Genomic DNA, 13,633 nt, shown 5'->3' on the forward strand with positions numbered 1-13,633 from the left:
GGGGGGCATCTGTCCCCACTCTTCCTCAGGGTGACCCCAGCACCCACCACCCCAGCAAGCTAGCGGACAGGGAATAGGCAGGACAGCACCGTTTGGTGCCAGGGTGGGCGCGCACGGCTGGTTTGCACGCGTGGGCAGACACATGCACCCACGCATGTGCTGAGCTGCGTGTGCAGGAGTCAGCACGCGTGCAAGGCAACTGTGCAAGTGGCTGCTTCTGCAGAGGGATGCTGTGTGCGTGCGGGGGTGCAGGACGGTGCGGGTACACATGGGGCACAGCGCCGTGGGGAGGAGCATGGGTGCATCACCAGTGGGGTGGGTGGGTGGAGGCTTGCATTGGCCCCTGCAAGGGGCTCTGCAATTGCTGCACACCCGCGGCCACACACGCTCCCTCTCTGCAGCTACCCATGGGGGATTGGGGTGCACCCGGGGTGGGTGTCATTTCTACCCCTCCCCCCCCCAGCCAGGCAGCACCCACGGGTGCCCCGCGCCCCAGCAGACCGAAGTGGGGGCACCCGGCCCCAGTGGCAGGCAGAGAGCTCCTCCTGGTGGCAGTCCCCACGGCAGCATGTCCCCCCCCAGCCCTACGGGGCCACCCCCGGGCCAGGGGACATCCAGCGGGCCGGGGGGGGGGGGGGGGGGGGGGGGCTGCAAGAAGAGCCAGGGCCCGCCCTGAACCAACCAACGAAGTTTTATTGTTCTGACAAAGTGGCACCAAAATCCTGAACTGTTGCTCTTTGTCTGAGGGTGATACAAGAGCAGGGGGCGAGGGGCAGGGAGGGGGCTCGCTGCCCACCCCCCAGCCCCCGGGGAGCGAGAGGAAGGGGAAGGCTGGGGGAGGCCCGTGGGCCAAGGAGGGGGAAGAATTGTCATGGAGGGGGGCAGGGACCCTGCGAGCATCGTACAAAGTGCATAGATGTGTGTGTGTGTCCCCACGTGGAGGGGCAGGCCTGATCCTGGGGACAGCGGCCGTCAGCCTCAGGGATCGGGTGGCAGGAGACAGAGCCTGGAAGAGACACAGCAGGGAGAGGGGGGTGAGGACCCCGCGGGGACCCCCAGGCCCAGGGGGGCCCCTGGCCGGAGCAGGCAGGAGGGAGGGTGCTGCCGCTTCTGGCTGCACAGAGCCCAGGGACATGGGGACACGCTCCCACCCAGGCCACCCTGTGCCACGGCCACCTCTCTGCCTGCATGTCCCCCCCCTCCAGCCCCCCAGGGACACGCAGCCCCAACACAGGGAATGTGGGGAGGGGGAGGCCCCAGCTATGCCCTGTGCTGGGCACTGGGAGGGGTCCGGTCCCCCCGTGTCCCCCCCAACTCCTGCACTCACCCCGCTCAAGGCTTCTTCTTTTTCAGCTTCAGCGCTTGCAGCCAGTGTGGGGGGGAGGCGTCGGACCTGGGAAGCGTCAGCACAGCATCAGCACAAGCCCCCCAAAAACACACCCAGGACCCAGACTGACCCTCCAGGTGCCACGGCCAGGCAGGGGCAGGCAGGCAGGGGCAGGCAGGGAGGGCAGGCAGGGAGCTGCCGCGCCAGCTGGGGCTTTAAGGGCTCGGACCCAACCAAGCACTGTTTAGGGTGGAGCAGCCTGGATCTCCAGGCAACGGGCCCTGGGAAAGCCGGACCCAGCGAAGCCTCCCCCCGCGCCCAGCTCCCAGCTCCAGCTGGGCCCAGCCCAGCCTCCTGATGCCTGTGAAAGCCAGGGGTACCAGCTCTGAGAGCCCCAGCACCCCTCAGGATCCCTTTACACCTCTAAAGCAGCCCCAAAACCTTCATGCCTCTGGAATAGCCCACCCTCAGTACTGCTTTGGTGGGGCACAGAAGCAGGTAACAGCCCCCCCACACTTCCCTGCCCTTCAGCATCCTCCCTGCAGCATCGGCCTCACCTGTCCCCAAACCTGCACACATGACCCCCCAAGCCCCCTTCTCCCACCCCTGAGGCACAGCCCTCACCTTCCCACGAGGGTCCCATGCCCCCCAACACTCACCCTGAGGTCTTCTCTGGCTTGGGGGGCAGCGCCAGGGGTTTCCCACTCAAGCCAGGGATCTTACAGGACTTGGAGCGCTGCACATGGGGTTCTTTGGGGGGGGTTGCCTTGCTGTCCCCCGGCGGTGCCCCCTCCTCAGCCGAGCGGTTTCGGCCCCTCAGCTTGGCCTGGGGGCAGGGGAATGAAGTCAAGGGGATGCACCATGCTTTGGCCCCTCCCAAATACTCCCACTGCCTCCTCCCCACCCCTTCCTGCACTGCCCGCCTTCAGCCAAACCCCCAGTCCCAACCTGCCTCAGTTTCCCCTCCCCTCGTTAAACCCTCCATTCCACCTGCCCGGGAGGCATCACCCCACTTGGTCAGGGTCCTGGTGGGCCCCACCTTGAGGGCAGACGTGTTGAGGCCAGGGAAGAGTGGCACCTTGACCCCCTTGCCCGATGGGGATGCTCGGACTCGCCGGCTTTTGGGTTCTTCCACCGCCTCCTCGTCAGAGGACGCTGCAGGGCAGGCTGGACGGGGCTCTGCAGGGAGGACACGGGGGACAGCGTCACCACGAGACACCTCTGCCAAGGACGGATGGCCCCGCAGTCCCTCTCCTGTTGTTACCGTCCCATGGACTCTCACCTGTGGAGTCCCGGAAGATCCAGCTCTCCCCATCCGAAGTGGCCCCAGGGCGGAGGGCCGGCGCCCGGTGCCTGCGCTTGCGGCCCAGGTTGGCTTTGCTGCGGTACACGCTGCTGTCCAGGACCTCCGTGTCCTGCAGAGCCCACAGGGACAGGTCAGTGCCCAGCATCGGGGAGACCCAGGACCCCCACCCCGGCCAGCATGCCCACAGACCCCCACAATAGCACTGGGGGGCCCTGAATCCACAGCCTGTCCCTTGGGGGAGGCTGGGGCCAGAGGGCAAAGCCCCCATCCTCAGAGTGGGACAGAAACAGGGACCCCAGAGAAGCGCCTCTGTGATGGCTGGGCATCCCCAGAGCCCCCTCCCCACTCACCTCCAGGAAGCTGAATTCCTGCCCAGCGTGGTCCACGGGTCCCTCACGCTGAGGGGCACCCAGAGAGAGCTGCTTCTCCTCCCAGCTTGGTGGTCTCTTCCCATCCAGGTGGTCCAAGGGGGCTTCTTCGCTCTCCGTGTCCAGCAGGGTCCCACTGGCACCCTCTGGTGACAGAGGGGAGGCCCTGGGGCTCTGTGGGGCAGCGGCCAGTGTGGAGAGGTCCCTCTCCTCCTCGGTGGGGCTGGGGGACTCGCTCCGGGGGCACTCCACAGCTGCGGGGTCAGCCAGAGCATCACCCATCGGTGGGCTGGGGTCTGAGAGACGGATGCTTCTGCTCGGGGAGACAGGAAGAGACCCCAGAGTTCCTCCAGCTCCAGCTAACACAAGGCCTTCCCCTGCCCCAAACCTCGCCTGTCAGCCTCCAGGGGAAACTGAGGCATGGGGAGGGCCAGACACTGCTCCTGTGAAGTCAGGACTCGGGTGTCCAGGACTCTCCCCACTCTCCCAGGACGTGACACCAAGAGGGTGGCACCTCTAGGAAGCTCCCCCAAAGCCCCTTCCCAAAGGCTGGGGCAGAATTTGCAGTCTGGGGAGGGCAAGGAGGCTGCCAGACTCATAGGTGACTCAGGCCAACTCTCCCCCTTGGGGCAGACAAAGGGGTCAGAGCCCCCCCAGTAGGGTCACCAGCCCCCAGGAGGTGCCCAGGGGGATACCAGGTGACCAAGGGGCTCCAAGGGGCAGGAGGAGGATCAGGGCCACCCGGGGTGCGGGAAGGCACTGGCAGCAGGAAATCAACCAGGCTGGGCCCTTCCAGAGGCCCATGGGGCTTTTGCTTCCCTCCTCCTGGGATCCTTGTTTTCAGGCAGCTTGAGGGAATTTATAATTTTGGGAATCCCCAGCTCTGTAAGTTTGGCTGAAATCAGGGTTCCCACATCCTGGCGAAGGGTAACGGCACAGGGCTAATTCTGCCGCTTTTCTGGGGGGCTGAGGGAACACCAGCACCCTCCAAACTTGGCACATGGCTCCCCATGTTGGTGGGAGACAGGCACACGAAGCCCTGAAGGCATCGTCCCCTCCTGGATCAGCTCAAGACAGCAGATCCTGCTGGGACAAGTTGAAACCCAGTCCCTCAAAAAGTTCCCGTTCAGTTGTGGGGCCGGAGGCTACACAGGGAAACGTGAAAGCTGGGGAGGAGGAGCTCTGGCAGTCCAGGGCTGGAGGCAGCAGGTCCCCCAGCTACAAGTGAGGCACAGTAGGACGCCAGCACAAGGCCCATGGCATCAGAAGTCCCCAGTGCAGGATGCCACAGGCACCCGAGAGGGATGGATTCCTCCCTGGGGTGCCACAGTGCCACCACCAGTGCACTCCTTACCCATCCACTGAGCCGGCGTCACCTCCCAGGCTCTGCTCCCCAGTGCCGAAGTCCCGGCTCCGGGCTGCGCAGCGGGCACCGAATGCGCTAGCCCACTCCCGGCGCTTGGCCTCGGCATCATGTAGCTCCACGCTCCAGCCAGCTGCGTCGAGGTGCTGGCTCCAGCCTGGCTCTTCCACCCCAGCCTCCTGGGGCTGGGCAGAGCTGCCTGGGGCAGGCAGGCTGCCCAGGCTCTGACCCCAAGCCATCTGGCCCAGTCCAACCCTGCCAGCATCAGCAGTGCCCAGGCAGCTGGTGGCATCCGAGCTGCCAAAGGAGAGATCCCTGTGCCAGTCTCCCACAGGCTCCTCCAGGCCCCCAGATCTCATTCCACCAGCCCAGGACATCGAGCCATCTGGTGACGCTCCGGCGCTGGAGGAATCTGGCACCCGGTCTGTCCCAATGATACCAAATTGGTTCTGGCACTTGGCTCCTCCAAGCTCTTCAGCCCAGTCCCTGCTGTCAGCGGTACTGTGCTCCTGCCGGTCGGTGCTGCCCCAGCCGGGCTCCTGGGCCGGGGGATCAGAGGCACGGGAGCCAGGCAAGTCATCTTTCCTGACACCAAAAGCATCAACCAGCTCAGTTTGGCCAATGCTGGGCTCACCAGCCCAGCTCAGCCGGCCAGGACTAAACTCTCTTTCTTCCTTTTTGGTGTTTGTAGAGCTGTACTCGCTGGCCCAGGCTGGTCTGCTGGGGCTGAACTCCCTGTCCTGGGTCTCCATATCCCTAGTGCTGTATCCGTCCTCCCAGGCCTGTCTGCTGGAGCTGAACCCACTGTCCTGGGTCTCCACGTCCCTGGTGCTGTGCTCATCATCCCAGGCTGGTCTGCTGGGTTTGAACTCCCCATCCTGGGTCTCCACGTCCCTGTTGCAGTACTCGCTATCCCAGGCTGACCTGCTGGGGCTGAACTCCTGGTCCTGACTCTCCATGTCCCTGGTGCTGTGCTCGTCTTCCCAGGCCGGTCTGCTGGGACTGAACTCCCGGTCCTGGCTCTCCATGTCCCTGCTGCGGTACTCGCCATCCCAGGCCGGTCTGCTGGGGCTGAACTCCTGGTCCTGACTCTCCATGTCCCTGGTGGTGTACTCACCAGCCTCAGCTGGCCTGCTGGGGCTGAACTCCCGGTCCTGGCTCTCCATGTCTTGGGTGCTGTACTCACCAGCCCAAGCTGGCCTGCTGGGGCTGAACTCCCGGTCCTGGCTCTCCATGTCCCTGGTGCTGTATTTGCTGTCCCAGGCTGGCCTGCTGGGACTGAACTCCTTGTGAGGGGTCCCAGCATCCCCAGTGCTGGATCTGCCAGCCCAGCCCAGCGTAAAGTCCTTGTCCTTGGTCTCAACATCCCTGCTGCTGTATTTACTGGCCCAGTTTGGAGTAAGCTCCCTGTCCTTCATCTCCACATCACTGGTGCCATATTCACCAGCCCAGGTGGGTGTGATCTCCCTATCCTGGCTGTCCACGTCCCCGGAGCCGTACCTGCCAGCCCAGCTGGACTGCCTGGAGCTCGGCTCCTCGTCCTGCTGCTGGCCGTGTCCCAGGCCGTAGCTGCTGCACCAGTCCGTCTTCCCGGAGCCGATCTCCTCCCTGCTGCACACGCTGTCCAAGCCATAGCCCGTGCCCCACTTGGCTTTGCTGGCACCGAAGTCTTGATCCTGCAGGCAGCCTTCCCCTGTGCCGTGGGATTTGGACCAGTCGCTGCAGCCCAGTCTCGTTTCCCCCATCAACTCCGTCCCTTTGTAATTGCTGCCCCAGTCCCTCCTGGCGGTGCCGAAGGGCCCGTCCTGCTGGTCCCCATCCCTGATGCTGCAGGTGCTGTCCCAGCTCAATTTGGTCCCAAATTCCCGGTCCCGCTCCGCCTCACCAGGCCAGTCACTCTCCCTGGCCACAGCCTCACGGGTCCAGTCAAAGGTGCCGGCCTGGTGAGGTCTGCCAATGCCAAATTCACTGCATAGGTCCTTCCGTGACCAGCCGAGCAGGTCCTGGGGGAAGAGGATGAGAAGGGGGGAGACAGGGGTTAAAGGGGGTCACAGTCCCGGCTCATGCAGCAGAGAGGAGAGTTGGAGAGGAAAAGTAGGGGGGAAATACCCTGGGGGACACAGCACAAGCACGGTCCTGTCCGGAGCGGAGGCCAGATCCTGCTGCCTGCCCTTCCCACCCCACGGGGCCCACAGCTCCCACACCAGGAGCTTGCCAGCTGCCCAGGGTACTCACAGCCACCGCGCCTACCCAGGGCCCTTCCCGGCCCACAGCCTGCCGAGCCCTCCCCAGCTCATCCCGCAGCTGCAGGTTGGCCAGCAGCCGCCGGAGGATGGCCGTGGTCCCCGACTCGCCGGCCATGGCTCCCCATCAGGCCCCACACCCGCACGCGGCGGCGGCCGCACCCCGGCTCTCCCTGCCGGCACAGCACACTCCCGCTCAGCCTCCACCCAACCCATCCCACCGCCCTATGTACACCCGGCGAGGCCCAGCCCTGTCAGAGAGGAGCCCAGCGCCACACTGACACCATGGCCCGGTGTTAACCCTTGCCACCGCGGAGCCGCCTGCGCCCCCTTACCTCCGGCCCCTCAGCATCCAGAGAGCCGCAGCCTGCGGCATGGACCCCGGGCGATGCCAGCAGCTCGGTCAGCCAGCCCGGGTCGGTGTGGGGATCGGGGCCCCTCGAGGATCCTTCAGCCCGGCCCGGCCCGCCAGGGCCCTGCAGGCTTACAGGGGAGTCACTCACTGGTGCCCAGGCTGAGTTGGCTGCAGTGGCCAGATCCGGTGGGGTGGCCTCGATGAGGAGGCCAGGCTGCGTTGGGGGCTCAAGCTCAGCTGGCTCCCGGGCGGGCTCCGTCACACAGAGAGGGGAGCAGGGCACGGTGGCACCCTGCTCTGCCTCCCGTTCCTCCTCCTCCTCCTCCTCCGCTGAGCCCTCAGCCTCTCGCTGGGCCACGGGACCCCCTGGACAAGGAGCCCCCTCTGCTCCCCGGCTGCCGGCCACCACAGGGCCCAGCTCTTCGGATCCGCTGTCCCCCCCAGAGTGTGGGGGACAGGGGTCCAGATCTTCCCTGTCTGACTCGCCCTCTTCGGAGACCCCCGAGTCAACTGTCTCCCGGATGGGGGAACGGGGTGGGGATGCTAGCCGCCGTGCCCCCCGCGAGGGGAATGTCCACTCAAAGGACTGGGAAAGGCTCCAGCCAGACTCACTGCCCAGGGATGGCTCTGACAGCGGGTCCCCGGGTCGGGGCAGGGCGCTCAGCGAACCCCCCAGCTCCCCCATGCCCTGCCCCGTGGTCGGGGGCTGCAACACGCCCTCTGAAGAGCGCCGGAGCCCCGAGTCCCTGGAAGGGGGAGGAGGGCTGAAATCAGGACCCTTGGGGGACTGTGGGGACACTGGGGAGTCATCTGGTCCCTCTGGGGAGCCTGGGGGACGGGAGGCTTTAGCAGGGGCCTCAGGGAGTGGGCTGGGGGGGCCTGGGTACTCAGCGGCAGCCTCAGGAGAGCCAGGCGGGCAGGTGACTCTGGGAGGCAGTTCGGGAGTGCCGGGGGGGCTGGCAGTATCGGGGGATCCCTCACCAGGAGTGTGGGGGGAGCCAGGGGAGTGGGAGATGCCAAGCCGGGGTTTGGCTGCAGAGGAGGGAGCGCCCGGAGCCTGGATCGAGGTGGCCAAGACCTCGGCTGGAGGCTGGGCAGGGGATTCAGGTGAGCCGGGGGCCAGGGTGGGGGAGCCAGGGGCTGGGAGCTCCAGGGGGGCATCAGGAGAACCGGGGGCCGAAGCGGAGGGCTCTGCAGGCTGGAAAGGAGCTCCTGGGGCCGGGCAGACGGGGGGCCTTGGGGAGCCAGGGGGTCCAAGGGCGCCCGGCTGGAGAGAGGAGAGCTGTGGAAAGAGTCGAGGGGCAGGGGGGAAAGTAGCATCATGTCACTCGAGAGGAACGTCCCAGGCGTCACCCGCCCCCAAATCACAGCCCCCCCTCCCAGCCCCAATCTCCATTGAGGGTCCCTCCTGCCGGCACCCCCTCCCCTCCCCAAACCCGAGGCAGGAGGTGCCCACGCCTCCTGCCAGCGCCAGGCTGCTGCTTCCTGCGTGACTCAGCCCGGGCGGCTCCCAGCGGCCCCCGGCCCCACTCTGTACCCCGCCAGGCAGGGCACAGCACTGCCCTGAGCCCCCCACCGCTGCCCTCCTTGAGCACCCACCCTCCGGCAGCGCAGAGACAGATGGAGAGGAAGAAATTAAGCAGGAGGAAGTAAAAACAGCCCCCAGCCCGGACCCCCCACCCCACCGTGGGGCCAGGCACTCCCTTGCCAGCGTCACCCAGCCCAGCACCGTCAGAGTTAGTCCCCCTTGCCGGGGTGACCCGGTGCCACTGCCCAGGCTGCCACCCCCGGTGTCATGGCCTGGTGTCCCGGTCACCGCCCCGAGCACGGGGCGGGGGGGGCGGGCGGGGGAGCGGGCAGAGAGGGGGGTTGGCAGGGAGCCTGAAAGGGCCTGCCCTGCCACATACCTGCTGGGTCACCAAACCCTGGCTGGTGACTCACGGCTGCTCCCTGCCCACACCTCAGCAGCGGTGCTGGCACACGCCACCCCCTCCAAAATAACGTGGCCCCGCGCCCAGGCACCCAGCGCAGGGGGCACCAGGCTTCCCTGGAGGAAAGGGCAGTCGGCACCCCAAGGAGAAAGGAGAGACACGCACCCCGCAGAGAGGGAGCCCCGGAGGAGACAGGAGAGCCCCGAAGGAGAGAGCCCAGGAGCGGAGCTGCCGTGGCGCAGGAGAGCGAGGCGAGAACTCACGTCAGGGGGGGAAGGTGGCCTCCGGCGTCCACGGGGGTCCCCGGCACAGCTCGGGCCGGCTGGGGGGGAGCCGCTGCCGGAGAGAAACAGGGAAGGAGGGTGAATTCCCCCTATGCGGCTCTGTTCTCCCCTCCCACCGCCTGCCGAGGCACCTCCCGGCCCCAAACCACCCACTCTGGCCACAGCAGGATGGGGTCGGGCAAACCGCAAGAGGCCTGTCAATCACTGCAAGCCTTACTCAAAACCAGCACCAAATTATCCAAGGTTTTGACTGCAGAGGGGAGGGAGGCAAATCAGCTGCAATCCCCTTTCCAGAAAGTTTTCAGCCCTTTGGAGAGCAAGTTTCTCACACTCTCGTTTAAAATAGCCCCCGTCTCAGTCTCCCAGAGGTGCCCAGCTTTTGGGAGCGTGGCCAAGTGCTGGCTCTCACCCAGGACATCCTGCAGCCAGGAGTCCCACAGATCTGCCCGCTCCCACTGCCTTGGCACAGCCCCGCAGGTAAAAAAATAGCAATGGTAGGAAAAAGGGAGAATTTCCCAGGGGAAGCAACCCCCTCCCCGTTACTCCCAGCCTCAGGGCAGCCCCTGTCCGGGCAGCGGGATGGCCAGCTGGCTCGCCTCCCAGCCCTCGGGGGCTGCAGGCGCGGAGGCAGCTCCTCAACTGGGACAGCCCGTTCCTGCGGTCTGAACAAACCACCCAGCGCTGCAGCGGCTGCCCTGGCCTTCCCACGGAGGCAGCTCAAGGCACTGCCTGCTTAGGAGGAACACCAGCCTCGTGCCGGCGACCAGACCTCAGCTCCGTTATTCCCATCCCTGGGACAGCTCAGAGCAACGTTCCCCAGCCCTGCAGCCTCTTGCCGTCCTGCTGGGGTCGGTCCTCGGCCCCCTCACCTCATCTCGGCAATTGGGCATCCGTCATCCCCCGTCCCCAGCTCGCCCGCCGCAGGTTGGGGTATCTGACGGGCTTCACCGGGGAGGGCTCCATCCGCCTCCCCGCTGGGGCGCCTCCGGAAGGCAGTAAAGGTCTTGGAGCCAAAGCGAGAGGAGGAATCAGGGCAAAAGGGCGAGAGCCGGGCTCGGTCCGGGCTCCCCGGGCCCTCCCTGCTGTCCATTTTGGCCAGAATCTCCTCCACGGTGGTGCCTGGAAATCGCTCTGGTTTGGTCGCCACTGGCACTGGCGTCACCTTGAAGGGAGCCGGGCCTTTGCGAGAGGGGGTCAGCGGGGCGGGGGGCACCTCCTCCCCAGGGGTTGAACCTGGGTCCTCAGTGGCTGCAAGCGGAGGGGACGGGAGCACTTTCCCATTGGCGGTCTCGGGTGACTTGAGGGTGAAGGAGGGGCGCCTGAGGGGCCCCCCCGAGCTGCCCCCGCTGTAGGGCTGGGGCCCTGCCAGGCGGTTCATCTTCTCGGCAGAGGGCAGCTCCGGGCGAGGGTGCCGTGGCCCTGGAGGGGGATGTGGCAGGGAGGGCTTGGCGGGCACGGCCGGCTTTGGCAGCACCCGGGGTTTGGGCCGGACGGGCGGCTTGGGGCGAGCATTGCCTGCAAGAGAAGCAAGGAAAGGAGAAACACCACGTTGGAGGAGCACCACAGCCCTGCCGAGCTCCCCAGGGAAGACCAGTGGAGCACAGTGGGCCCACAGCCAGTCTTCGGTGCCAGCCTGGCATCCCCAGGGGGGCTTTCCCAGCGCAGACCAGACTGGGAAACCCCCCAACCCCCATTTCTCCCATCCCCCCCAGGGACAGACCTTTCTCAGGGCTGCCAGCCACCAGCCCAGCCCCACCAGTGCCTGTGGCAGAGGCGCAGGGCAAGGCGGGGCGCAGGGGCTGCGGCTGGGAGGCCATGGTGAAACTGGGGCCGGGGCTCAGTGGACACAGTGCAGGGTCAGCCCCTGGGAAGAAAGAGAGAGAAGCGTTTCAGTGTGCCTTTGCCCAGGCCGTGGGGCCAGTGGGACCCAGCAGCAGGCAGCCGCCTCTTCCAGCCACACAACACCACAGTACCAACCTACCAGCCCTGTGCCAAACCTTCACGTCCACCTGTACTGGCACCCAGACAGCATGCCAAACCACTATCGCACTGCCAACCCTCTCTTCACCAGTACCACCCTTTGTACATCATCCCTGGCTCACTTGCACCAGCCAGGCACGGTGCAGTAACCCCAAACACCATGTCAAACCCCCTTTCTGCCCGTGCCCACCTCATACACAGCAGTAATCACAGGTACCCCGGACCAGCTCCCCCACGCTGCAAACCCCCCAAACACCACGCAGTTCCTTGTTTACCTGTACCGGCCCTGTGTTAGCCTCTCCCAGCACCCCAACACAGACACGGCACCCCCACGGTGCTGTGCCACCCCCCCCCCCTCCAAACACCAGTCCGGCCCCCCATTTGCCCCAGTAACCACATCAGTCCTCTCCCCCACACGCTAGCCCTCAGTCGGCCTGTGTCCACCCCGGGCACCACGCCGAGCCCCGTGGGCTGTGTCAGCCCCCAGCAGCCCCGGAGGGGTCGCCCAGCACCCCCCCGACCCCCGCGGGGCCGGGAGCACCCCCCGACGCAGACCCCCGCCTTCGCCGCCCCGCCGTAGGGGCCGTGGGCTGCCCCGCTCACCTTCCCCACAGCGGCCTCATGTCCGGGGTGGGTCGGGGACACGGGTGGGGGGCGCAGGGCGGGCGGGGAGGGGGGGGGTTGCCGTCCCCACGGGTTTCACGCCGCCGCCGCTCCCGTGACTCACCGGGGCTGCGGGGACAGGAAAAACCCGCTCGGTGCCTCCTCCCGGCCCTGCCCTCCCCTCCTCTCCCCGCCTCGCTCCCTCCTGCCCCGCCAGGGTCCACCCTCCCCACCGCTCCAGACCACCCCCCACCACCGCCACCACCACCTTCCCACGGGGGAACCGGCGTCACGGCCGCCCCAACCCACATCTGGAAGCCATCGGGTCCGTTTCCCAACCCCTTGGCAGCCCCGGGACGGTGACGAGGCCCCGCTCCCCGCCCCGGGATGCGGGTCCGTCCCGTCCGTCATCGTCGTCGTCGTCCCCCGCCCAAGCCCTCCTCCTCCGGCGGGGCCTACTCCCGTTGCCGCGGCAACGGAGCCCCCGCTCGAGTAGCTGGGTAGGCCGCAACCAATGGGCCTAGGCCCGTCGCCGTGGCAACGGAGCCCCCCATTCGATTTTTGGGGGAAGGAGGTACCGGGCCCGTTGTGCCCGCCGGGGCCGAAGCCGCGGGGTTCCGCGGCTTCGGCCCCGGCGGGCACAACGGGCCCGGGGAGGGGCGGGATCCCGGTTCCCCGTAGAGCCCAGCCCAACGGAGCGACCCCCGCTCACCCGCCGCCACCGCCGCCGCTGCTGCTGCATATTCATGAGCGCGCGCCCGCCCCACCTCCCACCTCTGGCCACGCCCCTCTCCGCCCCACCCCCTCCGCCAACCAGCGAGAGGGGCGGGCCAGAGCGGCCCCGGCGCCGCGTGGCCGGGCGGAGCAGGGAGAGGAGACGGGAGGGGGGGCGGGGGCGCGGCTAGAGAGGCGCCGTTGGGTTTACCATAGAGAGGGCGCTAGAGGGGCACCCGCCGCTGCCTGACTGTTGGGGTGCTGGCGGCGTGGCCCCGCCGATGGAACAGGCCCATGGACAGACACCCCCTGGCCCTGCACCGGGCCCGGCACAACCGGCTACAGCACGCCAGGGCCTCCCTGCCCGACCCCCCACACCCCAGCACACAGGCTCTCGCAAGACCCCGTCACCTTCCTGCTTAACACCCCGCCAGGGCGCACAGCTGGCTTACAACACCCTGGGCTCTCCCCGCCCGACCCCCACACACCCCAGCCTCTCACAACACCTCATCACCTCCCTGCTTAACACCCCGCTGGGGCACACAGCCGGCTGGCAGCACCCCAGGTCTTCCCAGACCCCCACCCTGCTGCAGCACACCCCGTCACCCACCCCCAGGGTGCCTGTCACCCCGCCACAGAGCACAACCGGCTTGCAACACCTAGCTCCCTCTGACACCCCTGCTCCTCCCCGTCTGACACCCAGCTGCAACACGCAGGCAGCTGACAACACCCCAGGGCTGACAACACCCCACTGCAGCCCCTCATGTCATCCCCCCCAAGCCCCGGCGCAGGGCCAGCAGTGCCGGTAAACGCGGTGGCGGGGGCAGCCAGGGCCTCGCCCCGTCCCCAAGGGGCCGTTGCCCCGCAGCCAGGCTGGGAAGCGGCCGCAATCACCAGTGGAGGAGAAGCAGCATTAATCAGATCAGGCCCTCCGCGGCCGCTGGTTCCCCCCCGCTGCAGCGGCTCATTGGGGAGGTGTAGAAAACCCCAATCGCATCAGGATCGACCGAGGGGCCTCCATTAGGAGCCTGATGGCTCCTCAGCGGGATGGGGGAGGCCGAGGAGGGGCCGGGGGCCGCTAATGGACAGGCAGGGAGTGAGCTCAGCCGCTGGCCCCGGTTCAAGGTGGGGAGCGAAGCTCCAGGCCGGCTGCGGGGAA

General features: G+C 67.1%; 1 protein-coding gene across 1 annotated transcript; it reads right to left on the reverse strand.

The window, feature by feature from the left end:
- Nucleotides 1-684: 684 nt before the first annotated feature.
- TNKS1BP1 (tankyrase 1 binding protein 1) lies at nucleotides 685-12,369 on the reverse strand. The gene is made up of 13 exons (XM_049820806.1): nucleotides 12,070-12,369; nucleotides 11,761-11,889; nucleotides 10,898-11,041; nucleotides 10,047-10,692; nucleotides 9,157-9,229; nucleotides 6,943-8,244; nucleotides 4,356-6,367; nucleotides 2,984-3,314; nucleotides 2,610-2,742; nucleotides 2,367-2,506; nucleotides 1,987-2,153; nucleotides 1,328-1,393; nucleotides 685-1,006 (listed from the first exon to the last, which is right to left on the reverse strand). Exons 3-12 carry the CDS (start codon nucleotides 10,992-10,994, stop codon nucleotides 1,333-1,335), a joined length of 4,962 nt encoding a protein of 1,653 aa, XP_049676763.1. The 5' UTR covers nucleotides 10,995-11,041; nucleotides 11,761-11,889; nucleotides 12,070-12,369; the 3' UTR covers nucleotides 685-1,006; nucleotides 1,328-1,332.
- Between the last annotated feature and the right edge of the window lie 1,264 nt (nucleotides 12,370-13,633).

Source organism: Accipiter gentilis, chromosome 17 (assembly GCF_929443795.1).
Source record: "Accipiter gentilis chromosome 17, bAccGen1.1, whole genome shotgun sequence".
Lineage (NCBI taxonomy): Eukaryota > Metazoa > Chordata > Aves > Accipitriformes > Accipitridae > Astur > Astur gentilis.